Source organism: Pygocentrus nattereri, chromosome 6 (assembly GCF_015220715.1).
Source record: "Pygocentrus nattereri isolate fPygNat1 chromosome 6, fPygNat1.pri, whole genome shotgun sequence".
Lineage (NCBI taxonomy): Eukaryota > Metazoa > Chordata > Actinopteri > Characiformes > Serrasalmidae > Pygocentrus > Pygocentrus nattereri.
In genome coordinates this window covers 48,954,101-48,966,958 of record NC_051216.1, presented here as the reverse complement: position 1 = coordinate 48,966,958, position 12,858 = coordinate 48,954,101, and the positions used below count along the sequence as shown (strand labels likewise).

At 45.3% G+C, this 12,858-nt stretch overlaps 1 protein-coding gene across 17 annotated transcripts in view; it reads left to right on the top strand.

Annotated features, from left to right (window-relative positions):
- The first annotated feature begins 5,086 nt into the window (after positions 1–5,086).
- The window catches only part of col6a3 (collagen, type VI, alpha 3), a 61,535-nt gene continuing 53,763 nt past the window's right edge, over positions 5,087–12,858 (top strand). For 12 of the 17 annotated variants that reach the window (XM_037539054.1, XM_037539046.1, XM_037539050.1 and 9 more), the window contains exons 1-9: positions 5,087–5,632; positions 6,632–7,231; positions 7,402–7,998; positions 8,166–8,765; positions 9,000–9,599; positions 9,755–10,351; positions 10,598–11,197; positions 11,368–11,964; positions 12,132–12,731. In XM_037539054.1, coding sequence (XP_037394951.1) covers positions 5,113–5,632; positions 6,632–7,231; positions 7,402–7,998; positions 8,166–8,765; positions 9,000–9,599; positions 9,755–10,351; positions 10,598–11,197; positions 11,368–11,964; positions 12,132–12,731 — 5,311 coding nt within the window. In that variant the 5' untranslated portion in view covers positions 5,087–5,112. Of the gene's footprint in view, positions 5,633–6,011; positions 6,399–6,631; positions 7,232–7,401; positions 7,999–8,165; positions 8,766–8,999; positions 9,600–9,754; positions 10,352–10,597; positions 11,198–11,367; positions 11,965–12,131; positions 12,732–12,858 lie in introns of those variants that run through there. The other 5 variants (XM_037539042.1, XM_037539043.1, XM_037539044.1 and 2 more) reach the window with 5 other exon arrangements.

Below are 12,858 nucleotides of genomic sequence, written 5' to 3'. Positions count from 1 at the left end.
CCAGCAGCAGTTTTTGTCCACTCTCGCAAGCGCAGTTTCATATGTGACGCGGTGAAACTACAGTCATAGGTAAGACAGATTGTCACAGATATTTTCAGGTTGCCCGCACAGCCATTTGCGGGGAGAACGATAGGTCAATTTGTGCATTCAGAGTTTCTATTAAGTGAGTCAGGTGATTTTGAAAACAAGCAGTGAAGGTTTATTTGACTGGTGATGTAATGAAAGGCTACTCTTTTTATGATCAGTGCAAAGAGGAAAATAGTATTGTGAGCGTTTACAGTGCTCTGCCTTTTCAACCTCAATTTCTGTAGTTGAGCCTGAAGCACAAAGGAGAGATGTTGTTTTCCTGCTGGATGGGTCAGATGGCACACGCAGTGGGTTCCCTGCAATGAAGGACTTTGTGCTAAGAGTGATGGAGAAGTTGAATGTGGCTGAGGACAAAGACCGTGTTTCTGTAGTCCAGTTCAGCAGAGATCCTGGACACATTTCTATCTAAACACGTACACAAGAAAGGATGACATAGTGGACACGGTTAGTGTTCTGAGGCACAAAGGAGGAAGACCCCTGAACACGGGGGCGGCTCTCCAGTACGTTAGAGACAATGTCTTCACTGCCTCCTCAGGCAGCAGACGACTAGAGGGTGTGCCACAAATACTGATCCTTCTGAGTGGCGCAAGGTCATTTGACAATGTTGATGTCCCGGCCTCTGCTCTGAAAGATCTGGGAGTCTTGATATTCACAATAGGATCACGAGGCTCCGACAGCAGAGAACTGCAGAAGATTTCACATGAGCCTAAATACGCTCTGTCTGTGTCAGATTTCACTGAGCTCCCAAATGTCCAAGAGCAGCTTGTCAACACTGTAGAGGCTGTTTCTGTTCCCATCACTCCGGCATCACCAACTCCTACTGGTATGACTGCGTGAAAGAATTATTTTAATACGATTAACCTAACTATAGGTTTGGGTTTTTTTTTCTTAATAAAAAGCCAGACTATAAAATAGGCAATGAAAGAAATTCTCTATGCCCTTTAGACCTCAAATTGATGCATGTTAACAAATGGCATTGTTCTCTTTCCAGTTGAATTTGACATCAGCAGAAGGGATGTTGTCTTCCTGCTGGATGGTTCAGATGGCACTAGGAATGGATTCCCAGCCATGCTTGACTTTGTACAAAAAGTAGTTGAAAAACTCAACGTTGAGGAGAACAGGGACCGTGTTTCAGTGGTGCAGTACAGTAGAGATCCTGAGACCCATTTCTATCTAAATACTTACTCGGAAGAGACAGACGTCCTCGACACCATCAAGACTCTAAGGCACAGAGGTGGCAGACCCCTCAACACTGGGTCAGCTCTCAGTATGTGAGAGACAATGTCTTCACTTCCTCTGCTGGCAGTAGAAGTCAACAGGGTGTCCCTCAGATTTCATTTTGCTCAGTGGATCAAGGTCAAACGATAATGTTGATACACCTGCCTCTGCTTGAAAGAAAGTGGGGTCTGATTCTTGGTGTTGGCACCAGGAATTCGAGCAGAGAGATTCAGAGAATTCAGTGATCCTTCATATGCTCAGTCTATTTCTGAGATCTCTGACCTTCCCTCTGTCCAGCAGCAGTTTTTGTCCACTCTCGCAAGCACAGTTTCATATGTGACGCCGGTGAAACCTACAGTCATAGGTAAGACAGATTGTCACAGATATTTTCAGGTTGCCGCACAGCCATTTGCGGGAGAACGATAGGTCAATTTGTGCATTCAGAGTTTCTATTAAGTGAGTCAGGTGATTTGAAAAACAAGCAGTGAAGGTTTATTTGACTTTGTTTTTGTTTTTCACTACCTGTAGCGGAAAGAAGAATGACCAGGAGAGATGTAGTGTTCCTTTTGGATGGTTCAGATGGCACTAGGGATTCTTTCCCTGCAATACGTGACTTTGTGCAAAGAATGGTGGACAGGTTGAACGGTGTCAGACAGGAGAGAAGACCGTGTGTCGGTAGTCCAGTTCAGCAGAGAGCCAGAAGCCCATTTCTATCTTAACACGTACACAACAAAGGAGAGCGTTCTTAACACTGTTAGAGGTCTACGGCACAGAGGGGGGCGACCCCTCAATACAGGAGCAGCTCTCCAGTATGTGAGAGAAAACGTCTTCACTGCCTCTTCCGGAAGCAGACGTCTAGAGGTGTGCCTCAGTTACTGATTTTGTTGAGTGGCGGAAGGTCGTTTGATAACATTGACATGCCAGCCTCTTCCCTGAAGGAGCTTGGAGTCTTGACCTTCGCCGTAGGATCAAGGGGCTCCGATAGTAGAGAATTGCAGAAGATCTCATATGACCCTAGTTCTGCCACTCTCAGTGACAGACTTTGCTAATCTCCCCACTGTCCAAGAGCAGCTTTTCTCCAGAATTAACACCGTACGCGAAGAGACCAAAACTGTCTCTCCAACACAGATAGGTAAGAAAACGAGTATTAATCCATGTCACTCAGTCTTTTACGGGCCTGATTTTCTTCAAAGCTGTTCCAAATTCTCCCTGGTATATAGAGAAGTCCAGAAATGAAAATGTATGTAGCATGCAAATCATGGTGATGTAATGAAAGGCTACTCTTTTTATGATCAGTGCAAAGAGGAAAATAGTATTGTGAGCTTGTTTACAGTGCTCTGCCTTTTCAACCTCAATTTCTGTAGTTGAGCCTGAAGCACAAAGGAGAGATGTGTTTTTCCTGCTGGATGGGTCAGATGGCACACGCAGTGGGTTCCCTGCAATGAAGGACTTTGTGCTAAGAGTGATGGAGAAGTTGAATGTGGCTGAGGACAAAGACCGTGTTTCTGTAGTCCAGTTCAGCAGAGATCCTGAGACACATTTCTATCTAAACACGTACACAAGAAAGGATGACATAGTGGACACGGTTAGTGTTCTGAGGCACAAAGGAGGAAGACCCCTGAACACGGGGGCGGCTCTCCAGTACGTTAGAGACAATGTCTTCACTGCCTCCTCAGGCAGCAGACGACTAGAGGGTGTGCCACAAATACTGATCCTTCTGAGTGGCGCAAGGTCATTTGACAATGTTGATGTCCCGGCCTCTGCTCTGAAAGATCTGGGAGTCTTGATATTCACAATAGGATCACGAGGCTCCGACAGCAGAGAACTGCAGAAGATTTCACATGAGCCTAAATACGCTCTGTCTGTGTCAGATTTCACTGAGCTCCCAAATGTCCAAGAGCAGCTTGTCAACACTGTAGAGGCTGTTTCTGTTCCCATCACTCCAGCATCACCAACTCCTACTGGTATGACTGCGTGAAAGAATTATTTTAATACGATTAACCTTTTTTTTTTTTCTTAATTGAAGCCAGACTATAAAATAGGCAATGAAAGAAATTTCTCTATGTCCTTTAGACCTCAAATTGATGCATGTTAACAAATGGCATTGTTCTCTTTCCAGTTGATTTGACATGAGCAGAAAGGATGTTGTCTTCCTGCTGGATGGTTCAGATGGCACTAGGAATGGATTCCCAGCCATGCTGACTTTGTACAAAAAGTAGTTGAAAAACTCAACGTTGAGGAGAACAGGGACACGTCGTTTCAGTGGTGCAGTACAGTAGAGATCCTGAGACCCATTTCTATCTAAATACTTACTCGGAAGAGACAGACGTCCTCGACACCATCAAGACTCTAAGGCACAGAGGTGGCAGACCCCTCAACACTGGGTCAGCTCTTCAGTATGTGAGAGACAATGTCTTCACTTCCTCTGCTGGCAGTAGAAGTCAACAGGGTGTCCCTCAGATTCTCATTTTGCTCAGTGGATCAAGGTCAAACGATAATGTTGATACACCTGCCTCTGCTTTGAAAGAAAGTGGGGTCTGATTCTTGGTGTTGGCACCAGGAATTCGAGCAGAGAGATTCAGAGAATTGTCAGTGATCCTTCATATGCTCAGTCTATTTCTGAGATCTCTGACCTTCCCGCTGTCCAGCAGCAGTTTTTGTCCACTCTCGCAAGCGCAGTTTCATATGTGACGCCGGTGAAACCTACAGTCATAGGTAAGACAGATTGTCACAGATATTTTCAGGTTGCCCGCACAGCCATTTGCGGGGAGAACGATAGGTCAATTTGTGCATTCAGAGTTTCTATTAAGTGAGTCAGGTGATTTTGAAAAACAAGCAGTGAAGGTTTATTTGACTTGGTGATGTAATGAAAGGCTACTTTTTTATGATCAGTGCAAAGAGGAAAATAGTATTGTGAGCTTGTTTACAGTGCTCTGCCTTTTCAACCTCAATTTCTGTAGTTGAGCCTGAAGCACAAAGGAGAGATGTTGTTTCCTGCTGGATGGGTCAGATGGCACACGCAGTGGGTCCCTGCAATGAAGGACTTTGTGCAAGAGTGATGGAGAAGTTGAATGTGGCTGAGGACAAAGACCGTGTTTCTGTAGTCCAGTTCAGCAGAGATCCTGAGACACATTTCTATCTAAACACGTACACAAGAAAGGATGACATAGTGGACACGGTTAGTGTTCTGAGGCACAAAGGAGGAAGACCCCTGAACACGGGGGCGGCTCTCCAGTACGTTAGAGACAATGTCTTCACTGCCTCCTCAGGCAGCAGCACGACTAGAGGGTGTGCCACAAATACTGATCCTTCTGAGTGGCGCCAAGGTCATTTGACAATGTTGATGTCCCGGCCTCTGCTCTGAAAGATCTGGGAGTCTTGATATTCACAATAGGATCACGAGGCTCCGACAGCAGAGAACTGCAGAAGATTTCACATGAGCCTAAATACGCTCTGTCTGTGTCAGATTTCACTGAGCTCCCAAATGTCCAAGAGCAGCTTGTCAACACTGTAGAGGCTGTTTCTGTTCCCATCACTCGGCATCACCAACTCCTACTGGTATGCACTGCGGTGAAAGAATTATTTTAATACGATTAACCTAACTATAGGTTGGGTTTTTTTTTTCTTAATAAAAAGCCAGACTATAAAATAGGCAATGAAAGAAATTTCTCTATGCCCTTTAGACCTCAAATTGATGCATGTTAACAAATGGCATTGTTCTCTTTTCCAGTTGAATTTGACATCAGCAGAAGGGATGTTGTCTTCCTGCTGGATTGTTCAGATGGCACTAGGAATGGATTCCCAGCCATGCTTGACTTTGTACAAAAAGTAGTTGAAAAACTCAACGTTGAGGAGAACAGGGACCGTGTTTCAGTGGTGCAGTACAGTAGAGATCCTGAGACCCATTTCTATCTAAATACTTACTCGGAAGAGACAGACGTCCTCGACACCATCAAGACTCTAAGGCACAGAGGTGGCAGACCCCTCAACACTGGGTCAGCTCTTCAGTATGTGAGAGACAATGTCTTCACTTCCTCTGCTGGCAGTAGAAGTCAACAGGGTGTCCCTCAGATTCTCATTTTGCTCAGTGGATCAAGGTCAAACGATAATGTTGATACACCTGCCTCTGCTTTGAAAGAAAGTGGGGTCTTGATTCTTGGTGTTGGCACCAGGAATTCGAGCAGAGAGATTCAGAGAATTGTCAGTGATCCTTCATATGCTCAGTCTATTTCTGAGATCTCTGACCTTCCCTCTGTCCAGCAGCAGTTTTTGTCCACTCTCGCAAGCACAGTTTCATATGTGACGCCGGTGAAACCTACAGTCATAGGTAAGACAGATTGTCACAGATATTTTCAGGTTGCCCGCACAGCCATTTGCGGGGAGAACGATAGGTCAATTTGTGCATTCAGAGTTTCTATTAAGTGAGTCAGGTGATTTTGAAAACAAGCAGTGAAGGTTTATTTGACTTTTGTTTTGTTTTTCACTACCTGTAGCGGAAAGAAGAATGACCAGGAGAGATGTAGTGTTCCTTTTGGATGGTTCAGATGGCACTAGGGATTCTTTCCCTGCAATGCGTGACTTTGTGCAAAGAATGGTGGACAGGTTGAACGTGTCAGACAGGAGAGACCGTGTGTCGGTAGTCCGTTCAGCAGAGAGCCAGAGGCCCATTTCTATCTTAACACGTACACAACAAAGGATGAGCGTTCTCAACACTGTTAGAGGTCTACGGCACAGAGGGGGGCGACCCCTCAATACAGGAGCAGCTCTCCAGTATGTGAGAGACAACGTCTTCACTGCCTCTTCCGGAAGCAGACGTCTAGAGGGTGTGCCTCAGTTACTGATTTTGTTGAGTGGCGGAAGGTCGTTTGATAACATTGACATGCCAGCCTCTTCCCTGAAGGAGCTTGGAGTCTTGACCTTCGCCGTAGGATCAAGGGGCTCCGATAGTAGAGAATTGCAGAAGATCTCATATGACCCTAGTTCTGCACTCTCAGTGACAGACTTTGCTAATCTCCCCACTGTCCAAGAGCAGCTTTTCTCCAGAATTAACACCGTACGCGAAGAGACCAAAACTGTCTCTCCAACACAGATAGGTAAGACAAACCGAGTATTAATCCATGTCACTCAGTCTTTTACGGGCCTGATTTTCTTCAAAGCTGTTCCAAATTCTCCCTGGTATATAGAGAAGTCCAGAAATGAAAATGTATGTAGCATGCAAATCATGGTGATGTAATGAAAGGCTACTCTTTTTATGATCAGTGCAAGAGGAAAATAGTATTGTGAGCTTGTTTACAGTGCTCTGCCTTTTCAACCTCAATTTCTGTAGTTGAGCCTGAAGCACAAAGGAGAGATGTTGTTTTCCTGCTGGATGGGTCAGATGGCACACGCAGTGGGTTCCCTGCAATGAAGGACTTTGTGCTAAGAGTGATGGAGAAGTTGAATGTGGCTGAGGACAAAGACCGTGTTTCTGTAGTCCAGTTCAGCAGAGATCCTGAGACACATTTCTATCTAAACACGTACACAAGAAAGGATGACATAGTGGACACGGTTAGTGTTCTGAGGCACAAAGGAGGAAGACCCCTGAACACGGGGGCGGCTCTCCAGTACGTTAGAGACAATGTCTTCACTGCCTCCTCAGGCAGCAGACGACTAGAGGGTGTGCCACAAATACTGATCCTTCTGAGTGGCGCAAGGTCATTTGACAATGTTGATGTCCCGGCCTCTGCTCTGAAAGATCTGGGAGTCTTGATATTCACAATAGGATCACGAGGCTCCGACAGCAGAGAACTGCAGAAGATTTCACATGAGCCTAAATACGCTCTGTCTGTGTCAGATTTCACTGAGCTCCCAAATGTCCAAGAGCAGCTTGTCAACACTGTAGAGGCTGTTTCTGTTCCCATCACTCCGGCATCACCAACTCCTACTGGTATGACTGCGTGAAAGAATTATTTTAATACGATTAACCTAACTATAGGTTTGGGTTTTTTTTTTCTTAATAAAAAGCCAGACTATAAAATAGGCAATGAAAGAAATTTCTCTATGCCCTTTAGACCTCAAATTGATGCATGTTAACAAATGGCATTGTTCTCTTTCCAGTTGAATTTGACATCAGCAGAAGGGATGTTGTCTTCCTGCTGGATGGTTCAGATGGCACTAGGAATGGATTCCCAGCCATGCTTGACTTTGTACAAAAAGTAGTTGAAAAACTCAACGTTGAGGAGAACAGGGACCGTGTTTCAGTGGTGCAGTACAGTAGAGATCCTGAGACCCATTTCTATCTAAATACTTACTCGGAAGAGACAGACGTCCTCGACACCATCAAGACTCTAAGGCACAGAGGTGGCAGACCCCTCAACACTGGGTCAGCTCTTCAGTATGTGAGAGACAATGTCTTCACTTCCTCTGCTGGCAGTAGAAGTCAACAGGGTGTCCCTCAGATTCTCATTTTGCTCAGTGGATCAAGGTCAAACGATAATGTTGATACACCTGCCTCTGCTTTGAAAGAAAGTGGGGTCTTGATTCTTGGTGTTGGCACCAGGAATTCGAGCAGAGAGATTCAGAGAATTGTCAGTGATCCTTCATATGCTCAGTCTATTTCTGAGATCTCTGACCTTCCCTCTGTCCAGCAGCAGTTTTTGTCCACTCTCGCAAGCACAGTTTCATATGTGACGCCGGTGAAACCTACAGTCATAGGTAAGACAGATTGTCACAGATATTTTCAGGTTGCCCGCACAGCCATTTGCGGGGAGAACGATAGGTCAATTTGTGCATTCAGAGTTTCTATTAAGTGAGTCAGGTGATTTTGAAAAACAAGCAGTGAAGGTTTATTTGACTTTTGTTTTGTTTTTCACTACCTGTAGCGGAAAGAAGAATGACCAGGAGAGATGTAGTGTTCCTTTTGGATGGTTCAGATGGCACTAGGGATTCTTTCCCTGCAATGCGTGACTTTGTGCAAAGAATGGTGGACAGGTTGAACGTGTCAGACAGGAGAGACCGTGTGTCGGTAGTCCAATTCAGCAGAGAGCCAGAAGCCCATTTCTATCTTAACACGTACACAACAAAGGAGAGCGTTCTCAACACTGTTAGAGGTCTACGGCACAGAGGGGGGCGACCCCTCAATACAGGAGCAGCTCTCCAGTATGTGAGAGACAACGTCTTCACTGCCTCTTCCGGAAGCAGACGTCTAGAGGGTGTGCCTCAGTTACTGATTTTGTTGAGTGGCGGAAGGTCGTTTGATAACATTGACATGCCAGCCTCTTCCCTGAAGGAGCTTGGAGTCTTGACCTTCGCCGTAGGATCAAGGGGCTCCGATAGTAGAGAATTGCAGAAGATCTCATATGACCCTAGTTCTGCACTCTCAGTGACAGACTTTGCTAATCTCCCCACTGTCCAAGAGCAGCTTTTCTCCAGAATTAACACCGTACGCGAAGAGACCAAAACTGTCTCTCCAACACAGATAGGTAAGACAAACCGAGTATTAATCCATGTCACTCAGTCTTTTACGGGCCTGATTTTCTTCAAAGCTGTTCCAAATTCTCCCTGGTATATAGAGAAGTCCAGAAATGAAAATGTATGTAGCATGCAAATCATGGTGATGTAATGAAAGGCTACTCTTTTTATGATCAGTGCAAAGAGGAAAATAGTATTGTGAGCTTGTTTACAGTGCTCTGCCTTTTCAACCTCAATTTCTGTAGTTGAGCCTGAAGCACAAAGGAGAGATGTTGTTTTCCTGCTGGATGGGTCAGATGGCACACGCAGTGGGTTCCCTGCAATGAAGGACTTTGTGCTAAGAGTGATGGAGAAGTTGAATGTGGCTGAGGACAAAGACCGTGTTTCTGTAGTCCAGTTCAGCAGAGATCCTGAGACACATTTCTATCTAAACACGTACACAAGAAAGGATGACATAGTGGACACGGTTAGTGTTCTGAGGCACAAAGGAGGAAGACCCCTGAACACGGGGGCGGCTCTCCAGTACGTTAGAGACAATGTCTTCACTGCCTCCTCAGGCAGCAGACGACTAGAGGGTGTGCCACAAATACTGATCCTTCTGAGTGGCGCAAGGTCATTTGACAATGTTGATGTCCCGGCCTCTGCTCTGAAAGATCTGGGAGTCTTGATATTCACAATAGGATCACGAGGCTCCGACAGCAGAGAACTGCAGAAGATTTCACATGAGCCTAAATACGCTCTGTCTGTGTCAGATTTCACTGAGCTCCCAAATGTCCAAGAGCAGCTTGTCAACACTGTAGAGGCTGTTTCTGTTCCCATCACTCCAGCATCACCAACTCCTACTGGTATGACTGCGTGAAAGAATTATTTTAATACGATTAACCTTTTTTTTTTTTCTTAATTGAAGCCAGACTATAAAATAGGCAATGAAAGAAATTTCTCTATGTCCTTTAGACCTCAAATTGATGCATGTTAACAAATGGCATTGTTCTCTTTCCAGTTGATTTTGACATGAGCAGAAAGGATGTTGTCTTCCTGCTGGATGGTTCAGATGGCACTAGGAATGGATTCCCAGCCATGCTTGACTTTGTACAAAAAGTAGTTGAAAAACTCAACGTTGAGGAGAACAGGGACCGTGTTTCAGTGGTGCAGTACAGTAGAGATCCTGAGACCCATTTCTATCTAAATACTTACTCGGAAGAGACAGACGTCCTCGACACCATCAAGACTCTAAGGCACAGAGGTGGCAGACCCCTCAACACTGGGTCAGCTCTTCAGTATGTGAGAGACAATGTCTTCACTTCCTCTGCTGGCAGTAGAAGTCAACAGGGTGTCCCTCAGATTCTCATTTTGCTCAGTGGATCAAGGTCAAACGATAATGTTGATACACCTGCCTCTGCTTTGAAAGAAAGTGGGGTCTTGATTCTTGGTGTTGGCACCAGGAATTCGAGCAGAGAGATTCAGAGAATTGTCAGTGATCCTTCATATGCTCAGTCTATTTCTGAGATCTCTGACCTTCCCGCTGTCCAGCAGCAGTTTTTGTCCACTCTCGCAAGCGCAGTTTCATATGTGACGCCGGTGAAACCTACAGTCATAGGTAAGACAGATTGTCACAGATATTTTCAGGTTGCCCGCACAGCCATTTGCGGGGAGAACGATAGGTCAATTTGTGCATTCAGAGTTTCTATTAAGTGAGTCAGGTGATTTTGAAAAACAAGCAGTGAAGGTTTATTTGACTTGGTGATGTAATGAAAGGCTACTCTTTTTATGATCAGTGCAAAGAGGAAAATAGTATTGTGAGCTTGTTTACAGTGCTCTGCCTTTTCAACCTCAATTTCTGTAGTTGAGCCTGAAGCACAAAGGAGAGATGTTGTTTTCCTGCTGGATGGGTCAGATGGCACACGCAGTGGGTTCCCTGCAATGAAGGACTTTGTGCTAAGAGTGATGGAGAAGTTGAATGTGGCTGAGGACAAAGACCGTGTTTCTGTAGTCCAGTTCAGCAGAGATCCTGAGACACATTTCTATCTAAACACGTACACAAGAAAGGATGACATAGTGGACACGGTTAGTGTTCTGAGGCACAAAGGAGGAAGACCCCTGAACACGGGGGCGGCTCTCCAGTACGTTAGAGACAATGTCTTCACTGCCTCCTCAGGCAGCAGACGACTAGAGGGTGTGCCACAAATACTGATCCTTCTGAGTGGCGCAAGGTCATTTGACAATGTTGATGTCCCGGCCTCTGCTCTGAAAGATCTGGGAGTCTTGATATTCACAATAGGATCACGAGGCTCCGACAGCAGAGAACTGCAGAAGATTTCACATGAGCCTAAATACGCTCTGTCTGTGTCAGATTTCACTGAGCTCCCAAATGTCCAAGAGCAGCTTGTCAACACTGTAGAGGCTGTTTCTGTTCCCATCACTCCGGCATCACCAACTCCTACTGGTATGACTGCGTGAAAGAATTATTTTAATACGATTAACCTAACTATAGGTTTGGGTTTTTTTTTTCTTAATAAAAAGCCAGACTATAAAATAGGCAATGAAAGAAATTTCTCTATGCCCTTTAGACCTCAAATTGATGCATGTTAACAAATGGCATTGTTCTCTTTCCAGTTGAATTTGACATCAGCAGAAGGGATGTTGTCTTCCTGCTGGATGGTTCAGATGGCACTAGGAATGGATTCCCAGCCATGCTTGACTTTGTACAAAAAGTAGTTGAAAAACTCAACGTTGAGGAGAACAGGGACCGTGTTTCAGTGGTGCAGTACAGTAGAGATCCTGAGACCCATTTCTATCTAAATACTTACTCGGAAGAGACAGACGTCCTCGACACCATCAAGACTCTAAGGCACAGAGGTGGCAGACCCCTCAACACTGGGTCAGCTCTTCAGTATGTGAGAGACAATGTCTTCACTTCCTCTGCTGGCAGTAGAAGTCAACAGGGTGTCCCTCAGATTCTCATTTTGCTCAGTGGATCAAGGTCAAACGATAATGTTGATACACCTGCCTCTGCTTTGAAAGAAAGTGGGGTCTTGATTCTTGGTGTTGGCACCAGGAATTCGAGCAGAGAGATTCAGAGAATTGTCAGTGATCCTTCATATGCTCAGTCTATTTCTGAGATCTCTGACCTTCCCGCTGTCCAGCAGCAGTTTTTGTCCACTCTCGCAAGCGCAGTTTCATATGTGACGCCGGTGAAACCTACAGTCATAGGTAAGACAGATTGTCACAGATATTTTCAGGTTGCCCGCACAGCCATTTGCGGGGAGAACGATAGGTCAATTTGTGCATTCAGAGTTTCTATTAAGTGAGTCAGGTGATTTTGAAAAACAAGCAGTGAAGGTTTATTTGACTTTTGTTTTGTTTTTCACTACCTGTAGCGGAAAGAAGAATGACCAGGAGAGATGTAGTGTTCCTTTTGGATGGTTCAGATGGCACTAGGGATTCTTTCCCTGCAATACGTGACTTTGTGCAAAGAATGGTGGACAGGTTGAACGTGTCAGACAGGAGAGACCGTGTGTCGGTAGTCCAGTTCAGCAGAGAGCCAGAAGCCCATTTCTATCTTAACACGTACACAACAAAGGAGAGCGTTCTTAACACTGTTAGAGGTCTACGGCACAGAGGGGGGCGACCCCTCAATACAGGAGCAGCTCTCCAGTATGTGAGAGACAACGTCTTCACTGCCTCTTCCGGAAGCAGACGTCTAGAGGGTGTGCCTCAGTTACTGATTTTGTTGAGTGGCGGAAGGTCGTTTGATAACATTGACATGCCAGCCTCTTCCCTGAAGGAGCTTGGAGTCTTGACCTTCGCCGTAGGATCAAGGGGCTCCGATAGTAGAGAATTGCAGAAGATCTCATATGACCCTAGTTCTGCACTCTCAGTGACAGACTTTGCTAATCTCCCCACTGTCCAAGAGCAGCTTTTCTCCAGAATTAACACCGTACGCGAAGAGACCAAAACTGTCTCTCCAACACAGATAGGTAAGACAAACCGAGTATTAATCCATGTCACTCAGTCTTTTACGGGCCTGATTTTCTTCAAAGCTGTTCCAAATTCTCCCTGGTATATAGAGAAGTCCAGAAATGAAAATGTATGTAGCATGCAAAT